Genomic DNA, 19,809 nt, shown 5'->3' with positions numbered 1-19,809 from the left:
AAAAGTAAGTGTTAAGTAAATCAATCTTTATGAATTAGATTGTTGTTGAAACTTTAAATGTTAACGAAATGCACGTTAACTAAAGTAGAAACAATTGATATGTATGCATATGAATTATTGAAATTTGAAAAAATGTTAAACAGTTTTCTTTAGCTTATAAATATCTTTCTTTATATGAGACTTATTTTAAAATGATATTTTTAGTTATAAACAATTTTTAGGATTAAACTTCTTTTTGGTCCCTAAGTTATAAGCGGATTTTCAGTTTAGTTCCCGTTTTTAAAAATGTAAATCTTTGGTCCCTAAGTTATAAAAAATGTATCAAATGAGTTCTTTTTTAACTTGAAATACTGTGTTTTGTTTGTTTCTTAACCATTGCTACATCTTTAGATTGCACTGATTTGTTTCTTAATAATAATAACATTTTAGATTGCTCTTTGTACTTTGACCATGAATATCAAAAAATGACTTATTTGATACATTTTTTATAACTTAAGAATCAAATGTTTACATTTTTAAAAGCGGAGACTGAACATCCACCTCATAACTTAGGGACAAAAAAAAAAGGTTTAAACCTTATTAAGTAATTTCTATTGAGAAAATGCTCTTAGTATTAGGACGGCACCCTGTAACCATACATGTAGTTAAAACCATACCTGAGATGAATAAGCATGTGGAATGGTCAAAGTTTGAATTAGTCAAAGTCAAAAAAATACGACACCTATGTTATTAGGTTAAAGTTTCAAATGCTCGATAAAAGCTACAAATACTTTGACAAACTTAGATAATATTTCTAAATTATTATCTGCTCTCTTATCACGTTAACGTTGGTTCCAATCAATAGTTTTTAAATATATGAATCTATGATGCACGGATTATATATTAGATGCAATACATGTTTAATATGTTGATATATTTATTTTTAGATAATAGAATACGATAGTGATATAATGTTTAAAAATATGATAAATAATTTATTGTTATTGTTTGAATTCAAATTAAAATTATATGTATTAAATTTATTAATATAAAAAATTATGAGTTATTATCGTGTTATTGCTATATATATTACATATTTCATTAATAAATATCAGTAAAAATTTCATAAAAATACACAACAATATTTGATCTAAATTGAAATATTAGTGGATCATGTACGAATAATAACGCTACTTTTTTTTTTTTTAAATCTTTCATATTAAAAGTTTTAACAATAAAAATATTTTTGAAATCATAAAAAAGAAGTTATTCATATATCAGGAAGATATTAATTAGGATTTCGTCAATATTAGAAGGCCGTGTAACAATATCTTCAAATAAAAACATATCTGCTTAGAAAAACTAAATTGTTCTCAATTTTGAAATGATTTAATTAAAGAAATTATTGATTTGGATTTTGCAAAACTATTATGATTTTTAGTTATTATAATCCGGACACTTTATAAGTGATGAATTTTTCATTAAATATACTATCATAGTTAAATAAAATTCATATATATATATATATATATATATATATATATATATATATATATATTATTGTAACATTCTATTTAATATAATAGTATAAAGCTATTAAACAAAACATTATAGGTGTATAATAATCAAATAAATAAATAAGAATAACATATAATTATTCATAGAATATGTATTGCATACAAATGATCATATAACTAAACTAACATGATTAGAATTTGTAAAAATTAATAATATTATTACTTATAAATTATTCTTAATAATAAACATATCACGTACAAAAATTAATATTAGATTAAACAATATGAATAATTGTATGGATAATTATACACTTTTAGTCACCTTTATTATTCTATAGAATTAATTCTTTGTGTGAAAACTCAATCGAATTAGAATAACCCAATATCATGCATGATAACCTAAATAAAATAAAATATTTAGAGTTATTTGGCTTAACTCTATCTCATTAATTGATTTAAATTAAAAATTAAGTGATTATACAAAATATTGACCTTGCATAACAAAATATTTTCTAACATAAATTTTGTAAACCAATATATTTATAAGAATAAAAACATTTTATGCAGACAAATAAGTTAGTCTAATATTATCACATGTTACGACTTCTACGGGCGGCTTCTAAGAATTCAGTTAAATAAATAATCAATTTGGTCGGTACATCAGTGTTCATTCACGTGGAATTATGATATTTGTATTACAGAAAGTATATGTACGAAAGATGTCATAAAATAAAGCATTGTGTATTTTATTGAGTATATATTTACTTTAATTCAAAATAATTTCTATTTTAGGAACTACAGTTTGGTTTAAACATTTAATAATTTAGTATTAAAGAAGAGAAAACTGTAATTTAGTGTGATTAATTAAAATATTAGGAAATTGATTAGTGAGTTTGAGTAATAGGGTGAAAAAGTGGTGCGTAGGTAATTTTGATGTGTAGTATAAAAGGGGTGAGAAGATGGTGATAGAGTATAAGAGAACGTTATCAAAATAAAAAGGAAATAGTAGTCGATATCCTTGAATGGAACAAGGGAAGCAAGGAATTATGGTGGCGTCTCAGAGTCAGAATCCGTTAGAGCAAATTCAAGCACGTTTCAAGGAATTGGAGAATGGCTTCAAACTCTGGCTCTCCAAGCAGTCTCTCCCCGTCGAGGCCGCCGTCGTCACCACCACCAGCGCCGCCCAGGGCGCCGCAATCGGCGCCTTCATGGGAACCCTCACTGCCGATGCTCCCTCCGCCTTCCCCACCCCTCCGCCCAACGCCGCTCTCAACCCTCAGGCCATGGCCTCTCTTAAACAAGCTCAGGTTTTGTTTTCTACTCTTCACTTCCTCTCTATTATTGTAATTACTACTACTACTATTACTATTATTATTATACCTATTAGGGTAATTTTAATTGATATTCTTCAGTGGAAAATATTTTAGGGTTATGATTGTTCATATACTTAATTTTACTTTTAGTGTAATTTTTTTTTGTTTTGTTTAATTATTATGTAGGCTCTAGCTGGAGGGCCTTTTATTCAGGCTCGAAACTTTGCTGTGATGACGGGAGTGAATGCGGGAATTTCCTGTGTCTTGAAAAGGTTGAGGGGAAAGGAAGATGTTCAGTCCAGGTGAGCTTTATGCCTCGAATGATACAACTTTTCCTTCTTTTAGTGATCTTTGTATCCTGGATCCGGTTTTGTAGGTGAAATTCTTTCCCGTTTTTTGCTCAAAATTCAAGCTGCTACATTTTTCTGTAATATAATTTATCTGTGCAATTCATGGCTTGAAGTATTTAGCATATGGTCTTTGATTTATGAATTATTATACTAATGTAGATATTGATGAAGTACTGTTTTAAATGGATAGTAATTCAAGGTCGAGATGCTTCTCCATAAAATCTTACTTTGATCACACTGTTATTGTGCGTAATTTGTTGTTTTAAAGATAGAAGGAAATAACAGTTCCGGTTATCCATGGAGGCTTGTACTCTTCATTTCTTTGGATTAGTGTCAAGTACTTAACTGGAATAAGTTTGATATGGATATTCTCTTTCTATTCATAAAGTGTTATGAAGTTTATATGTTGCTGAATTAATGAATTATTGGTTTTAGTAATACAAGAACAAAAAAACAATGGCAAGAATGTAACTATTCATCAATAAATCCCTTTAAACAACTTCCTGTGATCGTCTTCCTTGTTTCCCTTTTTCCTTTTTCACTATACTAAAAATCATGCAATATTTGGTCAACACTTGTGGTTTTAGTGGTCTTCTTTGTACATGTCTAAACCCTTTTTACTGACTTTGTATTCTTTTTCCTCAATTGGTTTCATATCAATATCTTTTCATATATAATCATTTGGCAACGTATAATAATCTTTGTGGTCACACATCTATGTTGTCATTCATATATTTCTGTTACTCCTAGTATTCTTATATTTCTGTTGCTTCTTCCTTTTTTGTCTTGTTGATCCTTTAAAGTCCAATATTCATTACCATAGGCACAGATTATATTTTTTGCAATCACAAATAACCTTGACGCCCTTTATTCATTTTAGCCATCTCACTTGTATGCTATGTAGGACATCCTCAAACAATTGTGTGTTTTCTTACTTTGAAGAGAAAACCCCTAATTTCAAATATTTTCTCCAAAGTTGAAGTTTAGAGTTAATCTGTTTCCTTGATTTCTCTATCAAAACTAAATCATCCACTAAAATATGTTTTTAGGGATAATATTTTCTTCTGAATGTCCTTGGTAAGTACAATCAAGGCTAGATCAGACAATAACTACTTAAAGTTGAATTTTGATGTGATCTTATCTCAAACGGAAAATCCTTAGTTTTACTTCGTGGTGTTCTTGCTCAAGTAGTTATCCCATATAGCATACCTTTTATTAGCTTAGATGTAAGTCTCAGAACATCTTTCTTTTTCAAAGTTTCCTATAACACTTCTCTTGATACTCGATTATATGTTGTTTCCAATTCAATATAAACCATATGTAAATCTGTTTCTTTGCTCCAATGTCTTTCTTCCAGCCCTCATAAGAGTTATTACTGGTAACAAAGAAGGGAATGTATTTCTTCATATAATTATTTTTATCAAAAGAAAATATTTTTGTGAAAATTTAAGAGAAGTGAAAGAAATAGTAAGAATAAAAGGTTTTGTGCGATGAAGTATAATTATATATGTAGTTTTCCTCGTCTACTTACATTATGAGTTATCTACAGGATCTATAATTACATTATTTCCTGTAGGATAAATAAAACATTTGAAAATTTTAAAAATAGGGAAAAATTATGAAAACTTTTTATATAATTAATTAATATCTTTTGTCTTCTTCATCTTGAGCTGTGATCTTCCTTGTAAAAATATTTTTATTTCGGAATGAGATCCGTACTTCTATGCTCTGTTTGATTGAGGGAAAAAATAGTTATGATGGAAATAGAGAAGAAATAAGTTGTGAAAAGAGAAAAAGTAAGAAATAAAATAAAATATTTAGATGTTTGGTAAGGTAGAAATATGTGAGAAATACAGAAGTGTTTTAAAAGTTGTGTAATTTGATTGATTAGATAGGAAACAAAGATATAGAGATAAACAGATCAACAAAAATAGAAGAGAAATAGTATATTGTAGGTCACCCTATTTTTTGAATTTTTATTTTTTTATTTTTTCATATTCTCTCCCAACCAAACAAAGCGTTTCTTTGTGTAAGCTAAACAGAAATTGCATTTTGATGGAGATAAATCTAGACAGAAACTCATAATATGACTGATATAATGTGAAGTAATCCGTGATCTTTTTATACTAAATTCTGAGGGCAATTAATAATACTTTACAGGCACACGCCCAAAACCACTAATAGAATAAGACTCCTAACCCTGAATTTCCTGGGACAATGAGGGCAGTACATGCCCAAAACCACTAATAGAATAAGACTCCTGACCCCTACCAAGTGTAAATTAAATATACTCTAAAGATATTATGAGATATTTTCTGGATATTCTAACTGTTAGTTTAAAGTTGTCAACTTGCCATGTTGCTCAAATGAAGGCAAACTCAGAGCTACCAAAACATATTCTAATTTTAAAATTTGGCCTCAGTATCTGGGTTGAATGTCGTTGAAGGGTAAAAATTTATCTTTTAAGGTCTTCCTGTCAGGGTAAAAATGAATTGTCTCACATAATTCTTACGGATCATATGTGATTGAATATGTTATACCCAGTGAAAGCTTTTTGTTCATTTTTTAATAGATGTCAACTCAGTATCTTGGTTTGATATTTCCTTATTACAACCAATGTGCTTTCTTATTTAGCAATTATACTTAACTTTTGAGAATCCATTAAATTTATTGCAGCATGGCGGCAGCTTTTGGGTCGGGGGTCATGTTTTCATTGGTAAGTGGCATGGGTGCACCAAATCAAGCAACAAACGCCGTCACTTCTGGACTTTTCTTTGCACTTGTTCAAGGTGGACTTTTCCAGGTAGGCAAGAAGGAAACTGTCTTGTTTATTTGTATCATTTATAAAAAAATCTTGGACTTTATGTTCGAGTGAGGTGTTCTTGCTTGGGTCCATGGATTTTTGTGTAATGCAGGTTTATAATTTGGTATCCCATTAATAACATATCTTCAACTATTCATTACTTTTGCAGATAGGACAAAAGTTTTCCCAACCTCCGGTTGAAGATATTCACTATGCTAAAACAAGACACATGTTGAACAATCTCGGCCTTCTGAGTTACGAGAAGAATTTTAAGAAAGGCTTGTTAACCGACAATACTTTGCCTTTACTCACAGACAGGTAGGGAAGTTCAATTTCGTGTCAGGTGTTATCTTTTCTTCATATATTTTGTTTAATGGCATTATTGGAGCATGAGTCATTTGTTTCTCTATGATGTCTTTCAGTGCTCTCAGAGACGTGAGGATTCCCCCGGGACCAAGACTTTTNATTCTTGACCACATNCAAAGGTAGGAGTTATGCTCAATGTTTTGTCATATAATAGTGCATCCTTGCCATACTAAGTTCTGAAGTTTGGTTTCAGGGACCTTGATCCCAAGGAGAAGCGAGGAAGCCGACATTGATTGATATGAATAGTTTGCTGCCTTGAACTTTGAAAGCCATTGAAAATGGATCTTAGGAAGGAAGTTTGTGTTGCAAATGAATTTTGTCTTTTTTGTTTTTTTAGCTTCACGTTCCAATGCTGTTGCAGTATACTTGATAAAATTTGTTAACTAATCAGTCGTTTATTTCAGTTCACATGAAACGTAAAAGGGTTCAAACAAAGTGAAAAACTAAGGAGCTTGAATGTGTTAACTCTGGTAAGAAGACCCTTTTATATCGCAATTCATATATATAAATTCCTTAAGAAAATAAGTTCTTCCACCCACCCAACCAACAGTACATTTTTTTCTTTCTGTAACTAAAGTTCATACGATAACATGTAAGGAAAAAAGCGATTTTCTCTTCTTTTGGTTATTTTGCAACACCAATGTTTTACTAAACTACAAACAATGAGTCAAAATTGGAACTCAACTCTACAATCTTCAAGGACATTTTCAACTTGAAAAACCGATCCAATAATTTAATTGGTAATTATTTAATTCTTAACATGTCAATTTAAATTTACATTTGGTTACTAATATCTTCTATTTATTCATTATAATATAAATTATAACCAAACCTCCAAATATACTTTTCCACAAGCATTGTTAATCTTGTATTAATGAATTCCATGATGCCATGTAGTGTTGTTGGCCTACTCATTTCAAGGTCAAGTTTCACTCACTTTTTGCATTAATGGATGAAGGCTGAAATGTCTATTTAGATATTCCAAGTAAATATTACTCTTACATGATTTTATATTTATATCTTCTGCTAATTGTGAGGATATCATATTTATAAGGGGTTATAAAATGCCTTATGTATATCAGTTGTAACAAAAATGCATAAAAATTTGATACAATATTTCTATTGATAAGGGTTACTTACTGTTGTCCATTCTTATAATACTTATTAAAGAAGTAAAATAAATGTACAATATAGTACTTAAGAAGAAGGACAAATATATGCTCAATTTAAAATTAGGTCATGCTTAGAGTTTAGGGTTATAATTGTTTTTATTAGAACAATAATTATAGGATAAAGTTGAATCAAATCGCAGTCAACTCTTAATTTTAGGTTATTAAACTTATAATTAAAAATGATTATTTCTTAGTTAACACTTATAATTATTCACATAAGATATTAAATAAAGGTAATTTATTGTATGGTTAAATATGTTTTTGGTCCCTTCACTTTTAGTTAAAATTGGAAGTAGTCCCTCTTCAAAACATTGGTCTAATTTAGTTTCTCCAACTTTAAAAATGTATAAATTTTGTCCTTTTAACTAAACTTTGTTAGGTTTATTTGATGTTTCAAGCCTATTTCATGATAGGATTTGATTGTTTACACTGTTTGACACATCTTTGCTTCAATGTTAACTGAGAAACGCGTTTGAAACATCAATTAAAGTTATCAAATTTTGGTTAAAATGACTAAATTCATACAATTTTAAAGTTGGGGGACTAAATTAGACCAAAGTTTTAAAGAGGGACTAATTCCAATTTTCACTAAAAGTTAAGGGACCAATAACATATTTAATCCTTTATTGTAAGAGCATATAATTTTTTATCTCCCAATTCCAAAATCTGGACAGAGTAACCTTGTGGACCTAAGTCTTTTTCTTTTTCAGAATTTTACTTCCGGCACCTAACATTTCTTCTTGCACCCCCGATTTTCAAAATAACCAAAGGCAAAATTAATTTTCAGAATACATATTCTGGAAATTTTCCGAAACAAGTTTTCCATAAATTTTTTGAATAAAATTTCTGAAATGAAAATTCTCCAATAGAATTTCAGAACAAAAAAAAAATCTAGAATACGATTTCTAGAAGATATCAAATGTATTTTGAAATTAATTTTTCCGAATAGGATTTTCAAAACAAACTTTTTAGAACATGTTTTTGAAACTGAATTTTTAAAATTTTTTCAAAATACATAGTTTTTCAAGTCACAGCCAGACAGTGATGATAGTGAAGGATGTTTAAGTTTTTTTTTCCTATTATGAGAATGCAGTTAATAATTGTGGAGGTGCAATAAGTAACAGCCTTTGTTTCATTATTCCATTTTAGAACGTCAAATATTTCAAAAGAAGAATATTCATTCATAATAAATATAAAACATAAAACATAGATCCATCCAATAATGTATATAACCATAATATATTTTAAACTTGTCACAAATATTATGTGATTCATTTGAAAATATTTTATATTCGAATGTGATTATAAAATTAAAATAGATCCAACATAATGAATATAATTTTTTTTTTATTAAACATGCTTTATTATATATTAACCCTTACCTATCTCAAGCACATCAGCCTATAAATATTGATTCCTTAGGTTAGAGTGAATTTATTGCACAAATAATTGTATCCTAAAGTTTTGTTCTAGTGGGGTCAATTTTTAACCACTTAATATTGTATGTCTTATGAAATGAAGATATCTCTTTCCAGTAATAGATTATGTATTTAATATATTGAATACAAAACTGAATTAAAATGATATCTCAAATATGTGACTTTAGACAATTAAGTCTCAAATATCATGATCAATTCAATTAGAATTATCCTATAAAGTCTCAATATGAAGTAATAATGAAAACATAGTAGTAAATTAGTTGAGTACTATAAAAAATATAGTTTGAACCAATTTTATTAGAAAATTATCCAATTGATACTTGTTGGGCAAAGTGTTATTCGCTGAGTAAATTTGTCCAATCCAAGTCTAGAATGAAGGTTGTTTCTTCCTGCACCTCCCTTTATTCTTCCTACATCACCCTATAACCCATTAATTCCAAAATATTCATCATTAAATTTATAATAAAAATGTAAGAGTTACCCATACACCTTCTTTTTATAATGAATTTTTGATTGTGTAATCTTAAAGATATTCTTAAATTCAAAAAAACGGTCTGAAATATCATAGAATCCATATTCAAATATGTATATTTGAATATAATACAAAATTCATTTAAAAAACTTACATCCCAAAGTGATATTTGTTTCGAACCGAAAAGTATTTTTAAAATTGAAAATATCTTATAGATTCTATAATCTGAAATTTATTTAGAAAATATATTCCAAGATGTATTACAAAAAATACGTTTTTGGATGTTTTATTCGGAATGCATTAACCTCTCTTCTTCGATAAGGAAATGGCGTATTGTAATGTTGATGGCTTATCGTAAATTTCAATGTTGCACATAGAAACCCCAGTTTAGAATGCATCGAAAGAGAGAAAACATTTTTTTTTTTGGCGTAAGATGAGAGACACAATACCCAGAGAAAGAGAGAAAATCTTTGTTTCCTCATATGATGGAAGACACTCTTATATAAAAGCTGACAAAATAACGAACAAAATATTTTTTGAGATGGTTAGATAATTGTTTTTAAGGATTTATCTGTAGTATATTATGTAAGTTTTCAGGATACAATAAAAATTTCTCATAATTTTTTAGGTTCTCAAAACTAGCAAGAATTTTTAAAAAGAGAATAAAATAAACCCATAACATTTTTTGGAATGGAAGAATAGAGAAAGAATAAAACTAAGAAAAGAGAGAATGAGAGAAGAGTGGTTTCTGATGATGATTTTGGAGTGAATGAAGTACTCTATTTATAGAGTTGGTGAACCGACCCATGATCCAAAAGATCTAAAATATCTGTTAGAGAAAATGATTTTTTAATAAATTAAAACATTGCAAACTAAAAAGAACGTTGGTAGCATTACTTTCGCTAGAAGCACAAGAGTTGAAGTTGCAACTTTCGAACGTTTCTTGCGGAACGTGTACAACCAAACCAACACTAGATATTTTGCAATATTAGTATAACGACACTGTTTTTATCACAATCTCCAACATATTGCAAAATATATATACAAACAAAAGAGAAAAGAAATTATTTTGGGTTTCACAAGATGTAATGCATCAGAACTAGTATAGTAAGGTATATGAACCAGTCTTAGATCAAGAAACTTAACACACAATGTAGTCGGTATAACAAGTTATATGAACCAAAGACACTTGAGTGTGTTAGAGATTTATCAATCATAGTAAACCACCACAATCCTTGTTGTTATCGTTGTGATGTGCTTACTAGGCTATGCACGTGGCCGATATTCATGAGTGCTCTAGAGATCATGACAAGATCTCATGCAAGCGACCTCACTATAGGTGATTTCATCAATTCTATGCTGCAAGTCATACACCACCAATAAGGGATATGAAAATCATTAAAAAATTTGTTTAATTACAAAATTTAACCATTCAATAATGCAGTCCTTAGCACTTTCACACACACACACACACCATAAGAATGGACATATTTGATTCAAAATCAAATTAGTGTTATCATAACTAACAAGTGACTTGTTTTTACCCATATAAACCTTATTCATGGATCTTCAATCACAAAGGTTGGGTTACCATCATTTGTTTGTTAGCTAGTGACTTAAGTCTCATTCCCCTCGATATTTCTAAGATCATATTTCTTCCCAAGGGTTTTGTCAGAGGACCTGCTAGATTCCATTCTGACTTCACATAGTCAATGGAAATAGTTCCACTCTTTAGCAACTGCTTCACTAAATTGTGTCTTAGTTATATATGTTTATTCTTTCCATTGTAATTCTTGTTTTTAGCTATAGCTATTGCCGATTGGAAATCATAGTGTATTGACACCAATGGGGTTGGTTTCATTCCTAGTGGAATGTTTGCTAAGAAGTTTTTCAACCACTCAGCCTCACTACCAGTCATCTCAAGAGCGACAAACTCATATTCCATTGTTGATCTTGCAATAATTGTTTGTCTGGCTAATCTCCATATAATAGCACCACCCCTAAGTGTGAATACATAACCACTAGCGGATTTTGTCTCATTTGAATCGTAGATCCAGTTATTATCATTGTACCCTTCTAGTATAGTGGGAAATCCACTATATTAAATAGTATAATCCATCGAACCTCTTAAGTATCTCATAGGCCTGGAAAATGCATCCCAATATTCTTGATTTGGACATTAAGTGTACCTACTCAGTCTACCTACTGCATAAGCAATATCAGGTCTAGAAAAGCTCATCAAGTGCAGTAAACTCCTAATTATCTGGGCATACTGAAGCTGAGATCATGATTCTCCTCTAATTTTCATTAATTTTGAATTAGCATCATAAGGGGTACTCGCTAGTTTTAGGTCATAAAACCCAAACTTCTTAAGTTTCTCAATGTATTGTTCTTGCGATAGTATTATTCTATCTCCCTTCTTTATGATTCTAACACCTAAAATTACATTAGCGTCACTCATGTCTTTCATTTCAAAGTTCGATCCTAGAAATAATTCAGTTCTAGCAACAATCTCATTGCATGTACCAAAAATTAACATGTTATCCACATACAAACATATAATAACATAACCACCATTTTCAAATTTAGGGCACACACATTTATCAGCATTATTAGGTGAAAACCCATCACATAACAATACATTATCTAGTTTTTCATGCAAATGTTTTGGTGCTTGTTTCAACCCATACAAGGATTTTAAGAGTTTGCATAATTTATCCTCTTGACCAGGTACAACACACCCTTCAGGTTGAGTCATATAAATTTCCTCCTCTAAATCACCATTAAAAAAGGTTGTTTTAACATACATATGTTGTATCACTATTTTATGGATAATTGCTAGAGCTAACAACACTCGAATAGAAGAAATCCTATTCACAGGAGCAAAAATATCAAAGTAATCTATGTTGGGTTTTTGTGTAAAACCTTTTGCTACTAATCTTGCCTTATGCTTCTCTATGGATCCATCAGGGTGATACTTTTTCTTAAAGATCCACTTACAACAAATGTATTTTTCTCCTTTAGGAAAATCTACTAAAGTCCAAGTATTGTTTTTATGAATTGATTCAATTTCAATCTTAATGGCTTTATCGCACTATTTTGCATCAGGAGCACTAATGGCTTCTATAAAGCTACTCCATTAGACTCAGATGAATATGGTGGGGTTACTTCATGGATGATACCTTCTTCAACACAATAGTCATTAAACAAAACATATTCACCACTTCTATCTGATCTCATCCTTTTAATTTTCTTACTTAATTGATTTTCTACTTCTGCTTTATATGTTAAAAACATATCAAAAGCTTCATCTTTATGTTTGATTAAGTAAACTTTGGTGTATCTAGAATAATCATCTACAAAAGTTACAAAATTTTTACCTACTCTAGACATGGTTTGTTTTAAATAAGCTAGATCAATATGAATTAACTCTAACAGTTTAGTTTGACATTCTACAGAAAAAGATGTTTTCTTTGTTATTTTAGATTTTACACATATATCACATTTACTACTCTGTTTATCATGCATATTAATTAATCCTAGTAGTTATAATTTCATAACATAGGAAGAATTCACATGTCCTAATCTAGCATGCCATATATCATAAGAGTCAACAATATAAGCAGAAGAAGAGGATTCATTAATATTTTTAGAAATGTTAAGTATAAAGAGACCTTGGTCACAATATCCTTTCCCCCACAAAACATTATTTTTTGTCATTACAATCTTGTTAGACTCAAATGGCACTTTAACCCCCACTTTTTTCCAGTACTGCTATAAAGATTAAATTAACTTTGATTGGTGGCACATGTAGCACATAACTTAAGGCCAAAGCCTTTCCAGATGTGAGTTTGAGAAGAACTTTCCATTTTTCCAAAATAGGAGTGGTTTTAGAATCACCGAGGTAGAAGTGTTCTTTTCCATCCCTTACACTAGTGTAAGAGGTAAAAGCACTTATGTTTGCACATATATGCCTGGTAGCACTATAGTCTACCACCCACTTTCTCAATTGATCATCAGATTTACTTTAGAAACGACCGCAACAATAATGTCATCTCTTTCAGCTATATTGGCCTTAAATTGATTGTCGTTTCTTGCTGTGGGCCTACATTGTGGTGCATGATGGCCTGACTTCCCACATACGAAGCAATTTCCTTTCTTCTTAAAGGTGGGATTAAATGCGTTGGGACGATATTTTCAAAAATTATTTTTCCTATTGTGATCAGGTTTGTGTTCGTACCTTTTTGAAATAGGTTTGTCTTCTAAAATGTTTGCTTTTTCAGACAAAGCTTTGGCCCTCACAGCAACACACTCTTTCCTATTGGTATCTTCAATGTGAATGATCGACTCTGAAAGTGACATTTGCTTGTGTATGTGTTTTAGTTGTTGCTTATAATCAGTCCAGGAAGGCGACAATTTTTCGATCAGAAGCTCTAAAACAAACTCATGTAGTAGAAGAACGTTCTCCGCTTTGATATCTTCGAACAACTTGTGGTACTCATTGATTTGAGATTTTATGTCCTTGTCTTCAACCATTTTCCAGTGATAGTAATTTCCAATAATGAACCTTTGTCAGACTATATCTTCAGTTGTGTATTTGAGAATCAACGAATCCTAAATGTCTTTCGCTTCCTTACAGGAAGCGTACACATCGAACAAATCATCAGAGAGTGCACTAAGTAAAGTATGGCAGCATACCTTGTTTGTATGAACCCAATCTTCAACTTGTTTTGGATTTGGAGGGAGAATGGAGTCGAGTTTTGAAGATGACAGAGCAAAGGCGAATCTGTACATGTCTAAGAGGGTTGACACATGTTCTTGCCAAAGTCGAAAATTCTGACCAGAGAAGACTTCAATTTTTGATACATTCGGGAAAGGTTTCGCGAAGACCGACTGAGTTCCGGAAACAATATTTTGATCCTCTGGGATTGAGTTGTTATTGTCATCCATAAGTCCTTAAGATTGTTGTATAAAAGCTGGCAGAATCACAAACAAAAGATTTCCCTGAGGCATGTAGATCACTGTCCTTAAGGACTTATTCGCACTGTATTGCGTATTCGCAGTGTATTGCGTAAAACTTCCATGATACAACAACAACTTCTAAAAAAATTTTAGGATCTTAAAAATAGCAAGAATCTTTAAAAAGAAAATAAAAGTAAACCCAAAATATTTTTAGAAATGGAATAGAGAAAAAAATGAAAAAAAGTGGTTCTGATAATGATTTTGGAGTCAATGAAGTGCTAGTGTACCATACCCATGATCCAAAAAGATTAAAAATATCTACCAAAATAATTGCTAGAGAAAATGATTTTTTAATAAATTGAAATGTTGAAAACTATAAAGAACGTTGGTAACATTACTTTCGCTGGAAGCACAAGACTTGGAGTTGCAACATCCAACATTTCTTCGGAATGTGCACAAACAAACCAACACTAGATATTTAGCTTACACTGTTTTTATAACAGACACAACGTAAAAATAATAAAAATAAAAGAGAAACTGTGAATGGTCAAATTACAAATTTTAAAAACTATTAAAAAGGAGAAAAATGAAAAATAAAATAAGGTAAAAATTTATAAGTTACCAAACTTTAGAGTAGTTTTTAAAAAAACCCTTAATATTTATTAAATATTTCTAAAATCTTCACTGTTTATCTCCTACTATAAGTTATTATAATTCCTGTTAATAACCCACTAAAATTAAATACTTTTTAGTGTGTTTTTTATGATAAAGTGATAAGAAAAGCATCTAATTAAAAAATATATTAATTAGAAGAAAAGTATATATCAAATCAAATCTCAAAATAAAATAATCAATTATTGATAAAACAAAGGAAGGATAGAATAGTCTCATGAGGAGAATATTAGATAAACCAAGCAATTGAATATTAAAATTTATTCTTATATTTAATTGTTTTTTTTAATGCGTATTAAAATAAAATAAAATAGTTTTCTAAATTAAAATTAATCCACTCAAAAATTTCATACTACAAAATAATTTATATGTAAATTAATTTCAACATACTACGAAAATTTTCTTAAATTATTTTAGAAGCATACACTTTTATATAGTTTATTTTTTTCAGCGAGTAAAGTTAAGCGGACACTTGGGTTTAACTATGTATTTTTTAAGACAATTTACACGAACTTTGATGAATTTCATTCGACATTCTTTTATTTAATTTTTACACTGACTTTCTAAATTATTTGAAAAATATTAAAACACGTTTTAGGCCTCGATGCACTCTTTTAATTGTTCTAAAAAATGTCACAAATTTTATAGAAAAAAAAAAACTAAAAAGCAGGAGTTTGTAGATAAATATAAAGAAACTTAACAGATAATTTTTTGATTTAATTATTATTTGTTTGTATTAAAATGAAAATGTTGGAGGGGCAAAGTGGTTTTGGAATTCTAAGAATAAAAGAATGTCCGTTACAATATAAATTATTGGGTAAATAATTTGAAACTAATCTAAAAATTATCATCCTACTACGTGAATAACATTAAATTTAATATGCGTGCATGATATATAATATGAAAGTATTGGAAAAGAAAAATACCAATGCCATAGAAATATATTAAATTCCTATGTTAACCATTTAAGACAATATTGCAAAGATTATAAACAAGTTTAAAATCTAAGTCATATAAGATTTCCATATTAAAATATGTTAATACGACAAAAAAATTAAGATCCTAAACTATAAAAATATAATCATCTTAAAAACATATGATTCTGTTAAAACTCAATAAAATATTGATTTTATAAGACGTTTATATTGAAGAAAAAATTATAAAAATATTATAAAAGTGAAATAAGACAATTTAATCCAAAAAACAAAAAACATCACAAGATAATAGTTGAAATAAAAATAATTTAGTCCTCCATATGATTCTTCTAAGTGGTGATGAATGTATAAGAAAAGGTAAATTTCAATTTTAAAAAAAGGGTATATAAATGCCCAAAACTAAAGTTAACTTTGGCAAACTAATAAAATACATTTATTAGCAATTTTTGGATGCTGAATTTTTTATTCAAAGATAAATATATTTAGGAGGACTAAGTTGGTTATTTATATCCATAAATTATTTGGATTTGCTAACGTGCTTTGTGTGGTTGCGAAATGCTTGGAGGTGCCATTCTGTTGTGTCTCATTCACTATGCATAAGTCATCCAAACGTGACCTTTGGACTGCTCCAATGGTCATGCTTCGAAAGCAACACATCACCTAGTTGTTACTTTATTCTTCTATTGGAGCAAATGAATACTAAATAGGCATAAAATGTATTTTCTTTCAAATCAAATAAGGACAAGTTTGTTAGAATAAATGAAAATGAAATTACGAATAAAATTAGTTTGATTTAGATAATATACAATTTTTAGAGAATTTAATTTGAATAAGTTGTTATTTATTTAATATTAGTAGATCTTTATTAGTTCACTATGGCTAGAAATTAGACAATATATTCAAATATTTTTAACATAATAAACTATTTTATTGTACTTTTAATTAAGTTGTTTATATTTTTTTAACCTAATATTAAGTTATATATAAGTTACTTATCTATTATCTTTTAGTTACTATTATCAATTTGTTGTCTTATAACATTTATTATTTAATAATTAGGTTTAATGTTTCGAAAGGTATTTATTTTTGTCCAAAATTTTAAATAAGTTTCATTATTTTTCGACGTCTCAATTATGTGTGAAATGTATTTTTTAATTTTTGAATTAAAAAATGGAGTGCAAAGAGGGGAAATAAAATTTAAATAAGGGTAAAATGGTGAAAAGAATCTAAATTAAGTGTAGCAACCCATTTCTCTTTTGATTGCCAATTCGAAATCAAATTGGAGAAGTAGATTGGGGTTTCGTATTAGGGTTCGTGAGAGAAAAAAAAAAATCGTCGTTGTTCGATTGAAAATGCGAGGGTTGGTGGGAGAAGTTGGTTTTGACATTAGGGTTCGTACAAAGTTCAATCAATTACAAAAATTGGGGTATCAATTTGGGGATTTAGGGTTTTATTAATCATTGACGTTGACAGAGAGCCTCCATTAGATAGTCGTTGGAGTCGTGGTGTCTTGTTTCACATGGTGTTCTCCTTGGAAGATGATGTGTTATGCTACTGTGATTTTCTCCATCGTCGCCACTCTGCCCCAATCGATTCCTTTCGCCTTCAGGATCTCGCAGTCGGTGAGTCCAGTTTCATTGACCGCGCTGATGACGAAGATTCTGTTGAGATTGTTGATAAGAGAAGCACTAGTTTAGCTAACCTTAATCTCACAATGCTTTAATCACTCTGGTTTTTGATGATGACAACACATTATTAATAACACATGTTTTGTTTTGTGTTAAATGTTCTGTTGCTTATTGATTGATATCTTATTGAACATTTTTTATATATGAATGCATACTCACTCAGCTTATTTTTGATATATCATCTGTGATTGCATTACATATGTTTTTGATGAAGAAAACCACATGCACTTTTATGAACTTATATTGTGTGACATGATTGCATGTTTTAAGTCGACTTCATTATGAAGTAAGTTGATTAAAACTCGTGACTATGTACAGATTTTCAAAAGCAGCGCTGTGAGTGATTTTGCATTGAAAAGTTTTTCAAACTCTGCTAATGGGCCTAAGTCGACTACATGCGCAATAGATCCGACTTAGTTAGTTGATTTGTTTGAAATTTTGTTATGACTGTGAACAGTAACGACTATATTTCAAAAGTTAGTTATTGCATTGATGATAATCAACTGTATTAATTGCAAAATCAATTTGTTAGTTGTTGACCACTACTATTTGACTTAATTGTTATATTTGTCTGAGGACATTTGACTCTGTTAGCAGCTTAGTCGACTACAGGAGCATCTGATTTATAGAAAACTATAAATAGACGTGCCTTAGTTGATCACAAAGACTTTGGAAAATCTAACACTTTCATTTGTGATTTACAGATCATGATCTCTGAGAATTTGCTTCAAGAACTTATAAAGAAGATCGTGGTGATCTATCTTTGAATAGGTTATTTGAAGGAGAAAGATTTTTGTGCTTACTGGCTGATCATACCCTGCACATTGCGGTGCTCATCTGCTGATCAAGATTTTTATCAATCTTTGTAAAGATTGTTGTTGTTGTTCCTACTCGTTGAGTCTGGACACTTTGAGGATTGTTCAAAGTGGGTTAAAGATTGCAGAAGAGTGGATATCTTGTTGCAGATCTTTGTTGTGTGTATTGCCTATATTTTGGTTAGAGGGTTAGAGAGGTGTTTTATATTTTTGACGTGGAGGTCTCTATATAAGCCTACTTGTAAAAACCTTGACCATTATAGTGCATTTGCTTCCGGATTTTGGAAGGACACTGGATGTAGGCATTGAGGCCGAACCAGTATAAAAACCTACGTTTAAATTCTCTATCCCTACTCTTTTACGTTTAGTCGACTTTACTGTTTTTGTAGTCAACTTAGTATTTTCCGCTGCAACTAAAATTTTCATTCCTTATAATTCAAGAAATTTGTAAAGGTTCATACCTTGTGAAAAAGATTTTAAAAAGACTCTGATTTTGAAACCTCACCAATTCATCCCCCTCTTGTTATTGAAACGAATCCTACCTGTTTTCCAACAAATTCTACCACATTGCCCTGTCACATAGTCTTCATAAACCCTCGAAACGGTGGCCACCATGGCCCCACTCTCAAGCAGAGACTCTAGCAACTCATGAGTTAGGAACAAAGGAAATTGTGAAATTAATCGGATCTTCTTAATGAGACGCTGAAGCTTTTGAAATGAGAGAAGAAGTTTCGTTTTGAAGGATTATACTGGTTATAGAAAATGCAAATGTTTTAAGAATTATCATGTCCTGTTACATAACTGTTTTTTTTATTTGACACATGAGGTTTTGGTGCTCTGTATAATTAGTGAAGTTTGGGTGGGTTGGAGATGATTCAGGGAATGTTCTTTTTTCTGGTATGAGAATGGAAGGTGTGAAGATGAAAGATGAATGACAGAATCGGAGGAGAGGGAGAAGTCTCCGGTGGAACTTTAGGGGAGAAGCTTAACTTGTGAAAGAAGAAGCTATACGGTGAGTGACGACCGTAACTTTTTTTTTTGCTCAAGATGATGATGATGTAAAGAAGGATCCCACTTTTTTCTCAATTTTTTAATTTCAAAATAACCTAAATCCACATCATTTAGCCACGTCAATTAAAAATGTAGTCCACCGTGCCACGTCAAGTATACATTAATGTCGTTGATAACGGTCTAAAAACCGTCATTTTCATACTTAAAATTGGTAGTAAAGCACACCCTTTATGGCTTAGAATGAGCTTTAAATCAAGAAAAACACTTAGTTGAGTCTCTTGAGAGTCAAAAGTTGGTTTTAGAGATATTATGCTT

At 30.1% G+C, this 19,809-nt stretch overlaps 1 protein-coding gene across 1 annotated transcript; it reads left to right on the top strand.

Moving 5' to 3' along the window:
- The first annotated feature begins 2,457 nt into the window (after window positions 1–2,457).
- LOC106779083 (mitochondrial import inner membrane translocase subunit TIM22) lies at window positions 2,458–6,793 on the top strand. The gene is made up of 6 exons (XM_022776414.1): window positions 2,458–2,803; window positions 2,996–3,111; window positions 5,836–5,962; window positions 6,132–6,280; window positions 6,385–6,447; window positions 6,522–6,793. The coding sequence occupies exons 1-6, from the start codon at window positions 2,519–2,521 to the stop codon at window positions 6,559–6,561; spliced, it is 780 nt and encodes a 259-aa protein (XP_022632135.1). The 5' UTR covers window positions 2,458–2,518; the 3' UTR covers window positions 6,562–6,793.
- Window positions 6,794–19,809: the final 13,016 nt, after the last annotated feature.

The sequence above is a fragment of the Vigna radiata genome, unplaced genomic scaffold, assembly GCF_000741045.1.
Source record: "Vigna radiata var. radiata cultivar VC1973A unplaced genomic scaffold, Vradiata_ver6 scaffold_239, whole genome shotgun sequence".
NCBI classification, from domain to species: Eukaryota; Viridiplantae; Streptophyta; class Magnoliopsida; order Fabales; family Fabaceae; genus Vigna; species Vigna radiata.
This window is presented reverse-complemented; position numbering and strand designations above follow the sequence as displayed.